Raw genomic sequence first — 16,634 nt, 5'->3', positions numbered from 1 at the left:
TCCCAAGAAAGAAGCAGCTTCACAATTGAGGTTCAACAGTAAGACTGTGTTGTTTATCGTTAATTAAGTGCAAAAGCGTAGTGTGAAAAAGTTAGACTGGTCATTTGAGCGAAAGCTTTAAATCCAGAGGATGATCCTCTCTGGAGTGGCTGGACTGCTGTCAGAGCGGCTTTCGCAAGATTAACAGCCCGCTGCTCTTTTCTTTGCCTGTACGCCTACAATCAAATCATTTACTGGACTATTCTCCATTGTCACCTGTTTTTAAAACTAAATCCAGCTGAGGTCACATAGTGGCATGGCTTGAAAATCATGTATGATGCTTCAATGAGATTCAAGTAGAGTCAGAATCCCATTGAGGAAATGCCATTGTATTTAAAATGAAAAGCAGCTGACTTATTTCTGCTGCTGTGATGTGACATCGCAACATCTTTTGTGTGAAACGTGCCAAACCGAGAAGCAGCTGACATATTGAAAATGACATATTGTGACCAAAGGAGTCTCAACTTTTAGCAAAGCAAGTTTGGAGACGTTACACATTTAAACTCATTTAAACTGAGAAGCAGCTGACACTTTCATTCTGCTGCTGTTGCTGATATGAGATTGTGATACCGGGAGTTTAGTTGCGGTAAACTGAACCTGATGCTGATGCTGCTGCTGTTGCAAATATGACATTGTGACATCAGGAGTCGTTCTCTAAAGCGCCAGACTGAGGAGCGTCTGACACTGTCTTTTTGCTGCTGCTGCTGCTGATGATGCTGCAGCTGCGAAAATGCTGCGATTCCCTGTGAAGAAGATACGAAAGCAGTTCAAACTTCTGCTGCTGCTGGTGCTGCTCACTTTTGCTGTGTGGTTTACGTACCTGCACATCAACCAGGGCAAATCCATCAAGCTCCACTTCAACTATGGAAAAGGTAAGCTGTGTTTGGTTTTAAGGTTTCAGACTATCAGAAAAGAATGAGTTGGTACACTCTTAAACATAAAGGTGCTTCACGATGCCATAGAGCAGGGTTCCCCAAATCTTACCCTGGAGGTCCAATGCGCTGCAGAGTTTAGCTCCAACCTTGATTAGCATGATTAGCAAGACCTTGATTAGCATGCTCAGGTGTGTTTGATTAGGGTAAGAGCTAAACTCTGCAGGAAAATGGATCTTGAGGTCCAGATTTGATGATCCCTGCCATAGAGGAACCTTTTTTTTTTATCTAAATCAGGGTTCCTCAAATCTTACCCTGGAGGTCCAATGCACTGCAGAGTTTAGCTCCAACCCTGATCACACTCACCTACCTGTGATTCTCTAATGATCCTGAAGACCTTGATTAGCATTCTCAGGTGTGTTTGATTAGGATTACAGCTAAACTCTGCAGCGCATTGGACCTCCAGGGTAAGATTTGAGGATCCCTGATCTAAATGGTTCCATTAAGAACCTGTTATCATTTGAAGAACCCTAAAAAATAAAGGTGCTTCAAAAGGTTCTTCAAGCGACCATTTTTGGTTCCACAAAGAACCATCTCTTTTTTACCATTTTATAATCTGAAGAACCTTATTTGCCACAAGAACCTTTTGTGAAACCAAAAATGGTCGCTTGAAGAACCTTTTGAAGCACCTTTATTTTTAAGAGTGTATGGGAAGGGAGTATTTCTGGTGTCATTTTTAGAGAGATGAGGAAAAAAGAAGCTGAGGTTCGGAATAAAAGGAACTGCTGAATTATCACTTTCATTATTAACTTTAATTAACTAGGCTGATGTTGAGTTTCAGAACATTTAATAGCTGGCAGATTTTAGGAGTGTAACATTAGTATTATCAGCATTTCCAGTGCTTTAGTATTGAATGCATTGTCATTTTGCGCAGAAAGCTGAAGTATTGTATTTTGAATTAAATTAAGTTGACATTATTGGTTTCATTAGAAGGTGCTAAAATTATGCAAATTTGGCCCACATGAGCAGATATGTTTAGATGAGCAGTCTGCTGTGATGAACCTTCAGAAAAACTAGATTCTCAGCTTTATGATTAAGTGTGAATTAGCAAAAGCCATGTGCTTGTGAGAAAACAGATTAAAACACACGCATGAAAATCACTCATTGCGTCATTATGTTGGTTGCCATGTTGGAAGACTTGAATTTTTGTAACAAACAAGTGGGCAGCGAACAATAAAAAAAAAAAAAAACATATTAAAGTATGAAAGTATTGAACATAACTTGTTAATGAAATGTGTCGTCATTCAAATTCCCACACACAGATTTATTTATGTGAAGTGTATAATTTTTGTGTTTCTATCAGAAATGTAAACAAGAAAAGACTTTGATTTTCACAAGAAAATGATGTTGATTGTTAATGGGGTTGCAAAGGGACAAAACAAGTTTACAAGGAAAATTAAGCTCAGGAATTTTGGAAATATTTGTTAAAGTTGGAATCCTGATGGGAATTTACAGGAATTAATTGGAAGTTTAAGGTAATTTTTTTTTAATCATCATTCAGCATATTAATGGCGTTTCAAGATTCAAGAGCTCTGTCATATATACTACGCTTTTAAAAATAAAGGTGCTTTAAAAGGTTCTTTGAAGTGATGCCTAGAAGAATCATTTTTGGTTCCTCAAAGAGCAATTCAATCAAAACCAACTTTTTCTTACCTTTTTATTATCTGAAGAACCTTCTTTCACCACAAAGAACCTTTTGTGAAACAGAAAGGTTCTTCAGATGTTAAAGTTTCTTTATGGAACCATTTAGACAAAAAAGGTTCTTCTATGGCATCGTGAAGCACCTTTATTTTTAACAGTGTAGCACAAAGAAATTCTTACTTTGTTTACTCCTAACGAGAATGACAGGGTAGAACATACAAAACTTGCTAGGACATAGAATATACAGTAAAGTATAAACCAGAAAGAATAATAATATTTTGCAATAGAAATAAGGCGAGTAGTGTGTTCAAACTGAACGTTCCAACAAAAAGAAGTGCACTTGAAATACCTGGATGATGCATTTATTCAAATGAGAAAACAAAGTATGGAATGTTTGACACTTTAAATCCAATGCTAGATGACATAGCTGACTAAAAACCATCAACTAGAGTACACAGTGTGTAGTTTAAGTGAATAGTGTGTCACTTTAGGTATACAGGTAGAAAAGCTGTACCTTATTTAACACCAAGAGCATGTTAGTGCCTAAATGGTATATATTTTTTGTATTTTTGTTCTGAGAGTGTAGTCCAGTCATTTAGGACACAGCTATATTGTTGTTATTGGTGTGTTATTATGCAGTTTCTATGGTGTTCTGGGTAATTGCTGGGTGGTTGCCAGTTGCCAATAAAATTTTAAATTTAAATTTTATTTCTTGCTTTATTGTCTGTTAGTTATTAGCCAGAGTTTAATACTTGAAGCCAAAGCTTCCCATATCTGTATTCTGCTCTGGTTCACAGACAGTGCATCAACACAGTTTGATATTGTGTGAATGTTTTGATCAAGGACTCGTCGAACGTATACATCTGACCTCAGTCAACAGAGTATGTTTTAAAAAGTAGTGAAAAAGACAGTGTTCAGATTTCAACAAAACTTCAAAGTTTACCAAGATTTAAGGTTAGTTGAACACAGCCGTATGACCTTAGCCTACACTTTAAAAGGCTTGTTGGCCTTTATGAAATGGGCAGTTTTCAAAATTGACATGAATAAAATGACATCACTTTCAAGTTTGTATATTAAGAGTAAAAGTGTTTACTGTTGTTTGCTGAATTGTGAGTGGAAATTCAATTATCTTAATACAAAATCACGCAACTGGGAATTTTGCCAAAGGGCATCTCTGCACACAGATTTCATGTCTGGTTCAGTTGTTCTTGTGAATTTGCCACATTGACCAACAGAAAGCTGCTTGATTTGAAAATGTAGTTTGAAAAAGTTCAAATTTCACCAAAGCTTCCAAATTGACCAAAATTGTATATAAAAAAATGACATCAGCTTCAGGTCTGCATATTAAGATAAGGAATTTCAATAGGAATCCACATATCGTGTGAAAGGGTGATAGATTTCCCCATTTAGATTTTGCATTGGGTCGGTCATGTGAATTTGCCACTTTGACCAATAGAAAGCTGTTTGTTTTGAAAGTGTTCAAGTTTTCACCAAAGCTTCCAAATGTACCAACATTTAACATAAAAATGACTTTAGCTTCAGATCTGTAATATAAAAATGAATGGTGCCGTCACATTTGCAATTGCGCACCAATTTTTTGCTGCCAAATTCAGTAATTTCAATAGGAATACATGCGATTGGAAATTTCATCTGAGGGCAAAACCTTTTCCCATACAGATTTCACATTGGGTTAAGTTGGTCTTGTAAACTTGCTGTGTTGACCAACAGAAAGCTGCTTAGTTTTAAAGTGTTTAAATCTTCATCAAAATTTCCAAATTTAACAAAATTGAACAAAAAAAACATGTAGTCACATTTCTCATTGTTTACCCAATTTTTGCTGCCATATTCAGACATTTCAGTAGAAATCAATGTGATTGGAAATTTCATCTGAAGACAAAAATTTTCACATCGGGTTCAGTTAGTCTTGTAAACTTGCTGTGTTGCTTTATCCAAATTTACCAAAATTTAACATAATGACATTAGCCTTAGGTCTGCATATTAATATTAATGGTGTATTCACAGTTACCATTGCTCACCAGATTTTCGAAATTCAGTCTGCCAAATTCAGTCCTTTCAGTAGAAATCCATGCGATTGGAAATTTTGTCTGAGACCAGAACATTTCGCATTGGGTTCAGTTGTTCTTGTAAACTTGCTGTGTTGACCAACAGAAAGCTGCTTGGTTTAAAACTGTTCAAGTTTTCACCAAAGCTTCCAAACTGAACAAAATTTAACATAATGAGTAATGACATTAGCTTCAGGTCTGTATTAATATTAATGGTGCAGTCACGGTTACCTTTGTTCGTCAAATTTTCGCTGCCAAATTCAGTCATTTCAATAGGAATCCGTTTGATTGGAAATTTTGTCTCAGGCCAGAACATTTTACATTGGGTTCAATTGGTCTTGTAAACTTTCTATGTTGACCAACAGAAAGCTGCTTGGTTTGAAGGTGTTCAAGTTTTCACCAAAGCTTCCAAATTGAACAAAATTGAAAAAAAATGACATTAGCTTCAGGTCTGTATATTAATTTTAAGGGTGCAGTCACGGTTACCGTTGTTCGTCAAATTTTCGCTGCCAAATTCAGTCATTTTAATAGAAATGCATGCGATTGGAAATTTCATCTGAGGGCAAAACTTTTTCCGATACTGATTTCACATTGGGTTAAGTTGGTCTTGTAAACTTGCTACAGTGACCATCAGAAAGCTGCTTAGTTTAAAAGTGTTCAAGTTTTCACAGAATATTCCAAATTTCAAAATTTAACAATGAAATAAGCTTCAGGTCTGTAATATTAATAATATTAATGGTACGTTCACAGTTACCATTGCTCACCAGATTTTCGCTGCCAAATTCAGTCATTTCAATAGGAATCCGTGCAACTGGAAATTTTGTCTGAGGGCAAAACATTTCACATTGGGTTCAGTTGGTCTTGTAAACTTGCTGTGTTGACCAACAGAAAGCTGTTTGGTTTGAAAGCTTGAAGTCTTTATATTAATATTAATGGTGCAGTCACATTTACAATTTCTTTTGACAAATTTCACAGCCAAATTTCAGTCATTTCAATAGGAATCTTGCATTAGTGAAATATTTCCCCTCGCAGATTTCATATTTGGATCAGTTGGTCTTGTAAATTTGCTGCGTTGACCAACAGAAAACTGCTTGGTTTGAAAGTATTCAGGTTTACAAATGTACCAAAATATAACATAAAAATAACTTTAGCTTCAGTTCTGTAATATGAAAATAATGGTGCAGTCTCATTTACCATTGTTTACCAATTTTTTTTAGCTGCCAAATTCAGTCATTTCAATAGGAATACATGCGATTGGAAATTTCATCTGAAGGCAAAACTTTTTCCGATACAGGTTTCATACAGATTAAGTTGGTCTTGTAAACTTGCTACATTGACCAACAGAAAGCTGCTTGGTTTAAAACTGTTCAAGTTTTCACCAAAGCTTCCAAATGTACCAAAATTATACATAAGAACCATTGTTCACTGAATTTCAGTAATGCGACAGCACCCTAAAGCTTATATTACAAGCACTAGTGTGCTAACACAGTGTCGGACACCTAGAGCCCATCTGACAACGCCTTTTCTGTGTCGGCCACTTTAGAAGAGGATCCACTTTCTCATTAACAGCTGCTAAAAGCCCCGTGTGGTTTGGTATTTCTCCCCTACTGCCCCAAACTGACCTCAATCATAACCCAGGAACTTCAGCCTCTGTCTGGCCGCTCCAGTCTTTGAGTGGGCCACCAAATCACTCCTTTCGCCAAGGAGAGGAGCACAGGAATCACTCAAGTGCGAAAAGGCTGCAAAGAAGATGTCTGGAAAATAACATGGCACCACACCAAGCCATCTACGGCGAAATTAAAAAGTGTGTGGGGCTCGCCCAGTGACGTTACTGACATTTTAATCAGAAATGTTGGCCGTGCGTGTTTGCACAAATAGGCTGATTTATTTTCGCCTGAGGACTCACAATGGTCACCTTATTCCCAATTACGGGCTCTGTAGGGCTGGGTCAAGATGTAGCTGTGCACCAGCTGTGATAGGTTGCTGTGAACAAGGGTCTTTTTAAGCAACCAAGTGTGAAGGAATGTGTCGAAGTAGCAGGCGGGTCATTCTTGTTATGCTGTGCCTTTTGAACTTTTTATAAATGAATGTGCTTGGGTTGTAATTCGTAGATGTATTGCTATGAAAGCATATATTAGACTTGCAAATATATGCTCTGGTCAAGCTCGGACACTCAGACGTCATTAATTATAACCTAATTACATGGTGGCAAGAAAATAAACAAGATGTAGCTAAAGTTAGTCACTGCACAGTGCGGGATTTTGAGTGTGCTTGAGGTCAGGAAGTTAATTGCAATATTTTTGAGTGTATTTTATCATGCAGATTTCTGTCATTGTATATAACATTATTAATAGTGCTGGCAAATGATTCATTGCGAACTTGAAATGTTTTACAGTGTAGGTCAAACCAAAAATATTTGGATATATAATAACCCCCCAAAAATGTAAAATTAATTTTTATTTTATTTTTGAAGAAGCTTTTATTTAAAGCCATGATACAAAAGACAAACAGCAAAGTAAAATTACAGATAAAGAAACAATTTGATGACCAAATAAAACAGCATTTCTGAAAAACAGTTTTGTCAAATATATGAGAATCTAGGTCAGACCAAAAATATTTGGATATATAACAACCAAAAAAAAAAAGTAAAAGCTATTTTATTTTATTTTTGAAGAAGCTTTTATTTAAAGTGATGATACAAAAGACAAACAGCAAAGTAAAATTACAGATAAAAAAAAACATTTGATGACCAAAACAAAAAACAAAAAAACAGCATTTCTGAAAAACATTTTTTTGGGAAAACATTGAAACATTATTTGGATATGTAACAACCAAAAAATCTGTAAGATTATTTATTTATTTTTATTTTACTTTATTTTTGAAGAAGCTTTTATATAACCAAAAAAAATATATTTGGATATATAACAACCAAAAATTTTTTTTTTAATTAAATTTTATTTTTGAATATATTAAACAACAAAGTTTTTTTTAAAGTGACGATACAGACAAACAGCAAAGTAAACAATTGAAGACCAAATAAAACAGCATTTCGGAAAAACATAGTTTTGTTTGGTCTTAAGTATTTTTTTTAATTACAAAAAAAAGGAGACAAATTTTCCAATATTTTGCAACAAATTTCATTTTTAGAAGCCCTGTGAAACATGGGCACATCCCTTGAAACTAAAATAGTAGATTTATTTATTTAAATTCACTCCTGTTTTAAATTATTAAGTGTCGTTTCTGCCTGACTACAGATACAAGAGCACGCCCCTTTCTGCCATTGGACGAAAAGCAAAACAAAACCGCTTGCCATTGGTTGAGTCGGTGTTGCTGAGTCAGGCTGGTCGGGAATCTCAAACAAACAGAGCAATGTTTTGATAACGCCACAGTGTTTATGCTATTTAGGGATATGAACCTACCAACGACTAGTCTGTATATTAAACTTTTTAAACAATACTTTTAAAAAGTGCTTTAAATGTGATAAAAGTAATATGTTTAAAAATTCTGCATTTAGGAGCAACCAAAGTACAGTGTTTGTTAAGAGAAACCTTTTTAAATTAGTTTTTTTGGCTTTAGGTTGCTATGTTTAGAAATCCAAGGGAACTGATATTTCGCAACAAATTTCATTTTTAGAAGCTCTGTGAAACATGGGAAAACCCTGGAACTAAAATAGTAGATTTATTTATTTAAATTCACTCCTATTTTAAATTATTGAGTGTAATTTCTGCCTGACTACAGATATGAGAACACGCCCCCTCTTGCCATTGGTCGAAAAGCAAAACAAAACAGCTTACCATTGGTTGAGTCGGTGTTGCTGAGTCAGGCTGGTCGGGAATCTCAAACAAACAGCACTGTTTGCGGTATTTTAAAAGTACTTTAGCCTTAATTGTGATAAAAGTAATATGTTTAAAAATTCTGTGTTTAGGAGCAACCAAAGTCTGGTGTTTGTTAAGAGAAACCTTTTTAAATGAGTTTTTTTTTTTTACTTTAGGTTGCCATGTTTAGAAATCCAAGGGAACTGATATTTCGCAACAAATTGCATTTTCAGAAGCCCTGTGAAACATGGGAAAACCCTTGAAACTAAAAAAGTGAATTTATTTATTTAAATTTAAATTTATTTATTTAAATTCACTCCTATTTTAAATAATTGAATGTAATTTCTGCCTGACTACAGATGTGAGAACACGCCCCCTTTCTGCCATTGCTCGAAAAGCAAAACAAAACAGCTTGCCATTGGTTGAGTCGGTGTTGCTGAGTCAGGCTGGTCGGGAATCTCAAACAAACAGAGCAATGTTTTGATAGCGCCACAGTGTTTATGCTATTTAGGGATATGAACCTACCAACGACTAGTCTTTATATTAAACTGGATGCAGTACTTTTAAAAAGTGCTTTAAATGTGATAAAAGTAATATGTTTAAAAATTCTGCGTTTAGGAGCGACCAAAGTACGGTGTTTGTTAAGGGAAACCTTTTTAAATTAGTTTTTTTTTGCTTTAGGTTGTTATGTTTAGAAATCCAAGGGAACTGATATTTCACAACAAATTGCATTTTTAGAAGCCCTGTGAAACTAAAATAGTGAATTTAAGTTCACTTCTATGGTAAATTATTGTGTGTAATTTCTGCCTGACTACAGATATGAGAACACGCCCCCTCTTGCCATTGGTCGAAAACCAAATAAAACAGCTTACCATTGGTTGAGTCGGTGTTGCTGAGTCAGGCTGGTCGGGAATCTCAAACAAACAGAGCAATGTTTTGATAGCGCCACAGTGTTTATGCTATTTAGGGATATGAGCCTACCAACGACTAGCTTAAAGCTGTCTTAGTCTGTAGGCACTTTGTGATAAAACTAATATGTTTAAAAATTCTGACTTTGGGAGCGACCAAAGTACAGTGTTTGTTAAGGGAAACCTTTTTAGATGAGTTTTTTTTTTTTTTTTTTTTTTTGCTTTAGGTCGCTATGTTTAGAAATCCAAGGGAACTGATCCCGATTTGGCATCGGTGTTGAACCTCTAACCAGGACCCCTGTGAATGCTGAATGAAAGGGTGTGAGAAATACACACAAGTGAACCGAGAAGGAGTGGGATGAGATTGGCAGGTTGGTTACAGGCACAGAAAGGGCTTTTGGGAAAGGTCATATGATACGACTGTGTGTGTGTGTGAATGGAAAGCAGCCATTTCCCACCATAATCTGGCCGTGCTAAAGCATGACGGCTGTTAAGGTCATAAAATCAGAGTTAATTAATAATTGAAGTGTCATTTTACATTCACTAAAAGGTACCCTAAAGGTCTTTTGTTACTGTGAAAACATGTCGCACTTTGCAATGCTTAACAGGAAAATCTATGGTAGCGTTATATTAATGAATGACTGTTTTACAGGGGTGAATACATTATGTTACACGCCTATTTTTATTATGGTTAATGACATTAATGGACTCAAACTGCATTCATGCGCAAGTTCACAGTATGATTGTGCTGTAATTTCCTTTATATTACCTTTTCTTTTGTTAATAGGGAAACTCAGCATGAATTACTTTACCTGTGGGATGCCTTTGTTAATCAATGACTAGTCTCAGCCTCAGACGTCACGCCCACGGAACGTTGATGCATATGGTACACTTAACTGGAAACACTTCAGGAATGTCGAAGTCGTCATCTGATTAGTTGAATTTGACTGGATTTCCGGAAGACGCGAGTGTCGCGTTTATTTTCGGTCCGCCGGGAAACAAAGCGCGGACTGATTTACTCGGCGTTTTGCTAAAATGTGCTTATGCAGACGCCATTGTTGTTATACACATATGCGCCGTTCGCGAACAAATTACTGACTTACTGCTTGTTCTCCCTCTTCTTCGTTATCTTTCAATGCTGGTTATTTCAATGACTGACTTGTTGCACGCCAATCTGTTGTTGTGGGGACATTTCCACACACCGAAACGGTACGCTGAACGAAACGAACTGTGATTGGTTGTTTGACATGTCGATCAAACGGTCTTATGGGCGGGACTTGGCCAATGAAAGCTGCCATGAGTTCCAGACCTTCAGCCGTCAGTCTAAACTAAAGGTCTGGCTACGCGAGACTAATCAATGACGCAGCAACTACTAATTAATTTTTCTTTTTTAAATCTAAGTTACAAGTGGAATGAGCGTTTTGGAGTTTGTGTGCTATGACTGAGAAATTCATTGTCAGCTAATGGACACTATGTACAATATATGAGACTGCTGTCAAAGTTGTGCTTTGTTTTATTAATCTGCATTTGAATAACTTGCAACAAACTTTACTTTTTTGACAGTGAAATATCATAATAACAAATTTTAAACAGCAGTAAAAATGATGGAAGCTTGTTTCCACCAGAATAAAACATCTTTTCATTTTTTACATGTATATTTGTTGCAAATGCTAGATTTCTGAAAAATGTGGATTTTTAATTAATTTACTTGTTTTATGTTCAAAAACTCTGCTAGTGTCTTTGTTCAGTAATTTATTACGGTAACATTTTTGTATTTGTACGCAATACATAATATATAAATAAGATGAAACATACAACATTTATATAGCCTATGCATAGATTATATGGAATATACATTTTTTAGTAATTTTTTTAAATTTATTTTTATAAGTTGATATCTCGCAATTGTTGTTTTTTTTCACAAATGTAAAAAAAAAAAAAAAGAAATTGTGAAATTTATTTAATTTTAATTCTGTGGCAGAAATGGCTTTCATAAATATTCCGTTAACCATGCTTGTTTATTTGAAAAGTTAATTGAAATGAAATGTTAATTTTAACATTAATATTTATAACAAAATGTAACAAAAGCAGTTTAGAGTATTTTTCAAATAAATTATTAATTACTTGCAAAACTTGAGGCAGTGTTTAGGTTAATGATTCAGTCAGTAAAACATAATGAACAAAGAAACTAGCTTTTTGTTTTTTAATATAAAGCAAAATGATAATAATAAATAAATGACAAATATTTTCAGAAATCTAGAAAATGCATAGTGTTTAAGTATACATTTAGAATTTTTTTTTCTAGACTCTGTTTTAATGTTTAAATGAAGTTGTAATAATCAAAAAGCATGTCTAATTAATTGAAATCATGAAACTTACAATATTAAACAACAAATTATTAAACAAAAAATAATTATTTAAGACCCTATGGTGTTTTATTTTTATATTTTTTACCCAATTTTGCTTTTCATTAATTTTTCTGGATTTTAATGATTCCTTTAAAAAAATAATAATCAAAAGCATCTCTAAATTAATTGATTAGTATCGAAAAGTATTTTTTTTTTTCAGAAACATTTGTGTATTTACAATTTTCTGCTAAATAAATTCTGGTTACCAGAAAAAAAGCTTTTCTGGTAAATATTCCTTTATAAATAATGCTGTAATAATCATTTTATCATTAGTAGTAGTACTATCATTACATTAAGTACTATTTCTGTCACAATTTCTTCAAGTTAAACCGAACTTTTATTTTGATGGGTTGCTGTGAAGACCTTTCTGTTTGTATATGATATGACGATCATTTGTCTCAAAAGAAACAGTAAAATGCTCACGAAGTGATTTGGAGCAGTTCTAGAGATTATGTTCATGTATTTGTATATTTAGGCGGCAGAGACTAAAAACAAAACCACACGTCTGTGCCATTCATTCACACATTTAAATAGTATTTTTGCAGCTTAATAATTACAGACACTAGTCCATATCGCATTTTTATTTAAGTGTTCTGACCTACTTTTGATGTATCCATGCAAAATTTGGCAACTTCCATGACATTTCACGTTATACAGTAAATTCCATTTTTATTACGATTCTATCTACGTTTTCCACATCGCAGAAATCATAGGGCCCTACAATTGGCAGACGTGGTGTGCTGCAAATTCAAACAAGATAGCCAATCAAAAGCATAAATTACATTAAATTAACACTGTTACATGTAACAGTAGAAGAACCTTTTTTGTCTAAATGGTTCCATAAAGAACCTTTAACATCTGAAGAAACTTTCTGTTTCACAAAAGGTTCTTTGTGGCGAAAGAAGGTTCTTCAGATTATAAAAAGATAAGAAAGAGATGGTTCTTTAAAGAACCTTTGACTGAATGGTTCTTTGTGGACTCAGAAATGGTTCTTCTATGGCATCACTGTGAAGAACCTTTTAAAGCACCTTTATTTTTAAGAGTGTAGTTACTCCCCAACACTGGTTATAACTATTGAAAATGGTAATGTATTTCATCCCATGACTATCAAATGTGTGGTAAAAACAGAAGACAACAACATTGGTTTATAATTTATACAAGCCTACAAGCCTCGTCAACTTAAAGATATCTGAACCTCATTGACGTGCATTTTATGGACAGAACATTCTTTAAAATATCTTGTTTTGAAGCTATTTTGTCACAATTCATTGCTTGGGTTTATCAGTGACACATGTGCATTCTTCCTCTCTGGCTCTCATAGTGTATCATATTTCAGTGTCCTGGCTGAGAGATGCTTCGCATTGAAGTTGGTGTTACTTTACTGTAAGTGATCCATCTGGTGAAGATGGATTACAATCGATCATCAAAGGGCCTGAAGTTGCTTGAGTGGGCTTTTATTGTGGTTGTGTGTGCAAAGGTCACCTTTACAGTTTGCTCCCTGCGCCCACGTTGGCAGGAGATGACAAGAAAAGGAAGTGATGTGAGCCGTCAGTCACACTCAGCGGTGAGCTGTGCCAGTATGTGCTTTGTCATAGCGGTACCAAGCAAAGATTTGGTTACGAGCCGAGCAGGAATAAGGTTGCATTCAATGTACAAGTAGATGAAAATCGGCCCCTGTCCCAAAAACCATGTGGCTTTTGTTCATCTTTTAAAGGAGAAGTTCAATTCTAAAACAAACATTTACAAATACTGTACTCACCCTGTTGTCATCCAAGATGTTCATGTCTTTCTTTCTTCAGTCGTAAAGAAATTGTTTTTTGAGGAAAACATTTCAGGATTTTTCTCCATATAATGGGCTTCTATGGTGCCCCAAGTTTGAACTTCCAAAAAGCAGTTTAAATGTGGCTTCAAACGATTCCAAATGCGGTTGTAAATGATCCCAGTCAAGGAAGAAGAGTCTTATTTAGCGAAACGATCAGATTTTTTTTTCAAGACAGTTAGGGATAGTCGAAAACTGGAGCGATCACAAGACCCTGTCAGCGACTGGAGATTGGAGTTTTTTCGACATACCCTAATTGTCTTGAACCGGAAAGTTCAGGCATAGCTAGAAAAGATGAGTCTTTGAGGTTAAAAAGTATATAAATTGTCATTTTTTTTTAGAAAATAACAGATCATTTTGCTAGATAAGACCCTTCTTCCTCGGCTGGAATCGTTTAGAGACATTTGAAGCTGCATTTAAACTGCATTTTGGAAGTTCAAACATGGGGCACCATAGAAGTCCACTATATGGAGAAAAATCCTGAGTGTCAGTCACACTCAGCGGTGAGCTGTGCCTGTCTTGTCTTGCTCTGCCTGAACTCGGTTTTTCTCGTTCAAGACAGTTAGGGTATGTTGAAAATACTCTCATCTTATTTTCTCCCTCAGCTTCAAAAATCATTTCAAAATCATCCTACATCACTGCAGAAGTACCTAACCAGTGTTTGCAAAGTGAACATGCAAAGATCAGACACCCTTAACAAAAAAGGTAAATCAGCGTTGTAGGACGATCTTGAAGTTGAGGGAGAAAATGGGATGGGAGTTTTTTGACATACCCTAACTGTCTTAAACTGGGGAAAAAACAGAGTTCAGTTCAATTTTCAAATTTTTTAGAAAATGGCAGATAATTTCGCTAGATAAGACACTTCTGCCTTGGCTGGGATTGGTTTAGAGCCCTTTGAAGCTGCATTTAAACTGCATTTTGGAAGTTCAAACTCAAGGCACCATAGAAGTCCACTATATGGAGAAAAATCCGGAATGTCAGTCACACTCAGCGGTGAGCTGTGCCAGTATGTGCTTTGTCATAGCGGTACCAAGCAAAGATTTGGTTATGAACCGAGTAGAAACAAGGTTGCATTCCTTGTACAAGTAGTAAAATGAAAATCGGCCACTGTCCCAAAAACCACACTTGTACTTGGGTACTTGGGGCCTTGTGGCTTTTGTTCATCTTTTAAAGGAGAAGCTCAATTCTACAACAAACATTTACAAATACTGTACTCACCCTGTTGTCATCCAAGATGTTCATGTCTTTCTTTCTTTAGTCGTAAAGAAATTATGCTTTTTGAGGAAAATGTTTCTCCAAATAGTGGACTTCTATGGTGCCCCAAGTTTGAACTTCTAAAAAGCCGCTTAAATGCGGCTTCAAACGATCCCAAATGTGGTTGTAAATGATCCCAGCAGAGGAAGAAGGGTCTTATCTAGCGAAACAATCAGATTTTTTTTCAAGACAGTTAGGGATAGTCGAAAATATCCCATCTTATTTTCTCCCTCAACTTCAAAAATAGTTTTAAAATCATCCTACACTGCTGCAGAAGTACTGACCAAGTGTTTGCAAAGTGAACATGCAAAGAAGATCAGACATTCTTAACAAAAAAGGTAAATCAGGCAGCGATGTAGGACAATTTTGAAGTTGAGGGAGAAAATGAGGTAGGAGTTTTTCGACATACCCTAACTGTCTCGAACTGGAAAAAACAGAGTTCAGGCAGAGCTAGACAAGACAAGCATCTGAGGTTAAAAAGTATATAAATTGTCAATTTTTTAAGAAAATAACAGATCATTTTGCTAGATAAGACCCTTCTTCCTTGCCTGGGATCAGTTTAGAGCCCTTTGAAGTTGCTTTTAAAATGCTTTTTGGAAGTTCATACTCGGGGCACCATAGAAGTCCAAAAAAATCCTGAGTGTCAGTCACACTCAGCGGTGAGCTGTGCCAGTATGTGCTTTGTCATAGCGGTACCAAGCAAAGATTTGGTTATGAACCAAGTAGAAACAAGGTTGCATTCTCTGTACAAGTAGCAAAATGAAAATCGACCCGTCCCAAAAACCACGCTTGGACTTGGGGTCTTATGGCTTTTGTTCATCTTTTAAAAGAGAAGTTCACTTCCAGAACAAACATTTACAGATACTGTACTAACCCTGTTGTCATCCAAGATGTTCATGTCTTTATTTCTTCAGTCGTAAAGAAATTGTTTTTGAGGGAATTTTTCTCCATATAGTGGACTTCTATGGTGCCCCGAGTTTGAACTTTCAAAATACAGTTTAAATGTGGCTTCAAATGATCCCAAATGTGGTTGCGAATGATCCCAGCCGAGGAAAAAGAGTCTTATCTAGCGAAACGATCAGTTTTTTTTTTCAAGACAGTTAGGGATAGTCGAAAAACTCCCATCTTATTTTCTCCCTCAACTTCAAAAATCATTTCAAATACATCCTACGTCACTGCAGAAGTACCGACCAAGTGTTTGCAAAGTGAACATGCAAAGAAGATCAGACACCCTTAACAAAAAAGGTAAAACAGCGATGTAGGATGATTTTAAAGTTGAGGGAGAAATGAGATGGGAGTTTTTCCCAGTCTTGAACCGGAAAAAAACAGAGTTCAGGCAGAGCTAGAAAAGACAATTGTCAATTGTCAATTGTTTTTAGAAACAGATCATTTCACTAGATAAGACCCTTCTTCCTCAGTTGGGATCTTTTAGTTCAAACTCGGGGCACCATAGAAGTCCACTATATGGAGAGAAATCCTAAATGTTTTCATTATCTGTAAATTTTTGTTCTGGAAGTGAACTTCTCCTTTAACTCTTATTTGTCAGTGTCCCAGACTTCGGATTTAATTTTAAAAGAAGCGAGGCAGTGACACGTACGGTCCATTCAGTCTGTCATACTCTGTTAAAGTCCTAAACCACATCTAATTACAACCCATGATTGAAACTGTGGTACAAAGCTGTATATATTGAGCATACAATGCTTCCATTCCTGACAGCCGTTTTTCATTCGTCTTAAATGAAATATGCCGTTTGGT

General features: G+C 35.6%; 1 protein-coding gene across 1 annotated transcript in view; it reads left to right on the top strand.

Annotated features, from left to right (window-relative positions):
- Nucleotides 1-769: 769 nt before the first annotated feature.
- b4galnt4a (beta-1,4-N-acetyl-galactosaminyl transferase 4a) overlaps nucleotides 770-16,634 on the top strand; it is a 240,420-nt gene continuing 224,555 nt past the window's right edge. Inside the window, exon 1 of the mRNA XM_073831802.1 lies at nucleotides 770-911. Within this exon, the coding sequence (XP_073687903.1) occupies nucleotides 770-911 (142 nt within the window). The remainder of the gene's footprint in view (nucleotides 912-16,634) is intronic.

The sequence above is a fragment of the Garra rufa genome, chromosome 25 (genome assembly GCF_049309525.1).
Source record: "Garra rufa chromosome 25, GarRuf1.0, whole genome shotgun sequence".
Taxonomy (NCBI): Eukaryota; Metazoa; Chordata; class Actinopteri; order Cypriniformes; family Cyprinidae; genus Garra; species Garra rufa.
This window is presented reverse-complemented; position numbering and strand designations above follow the sequence as displayed.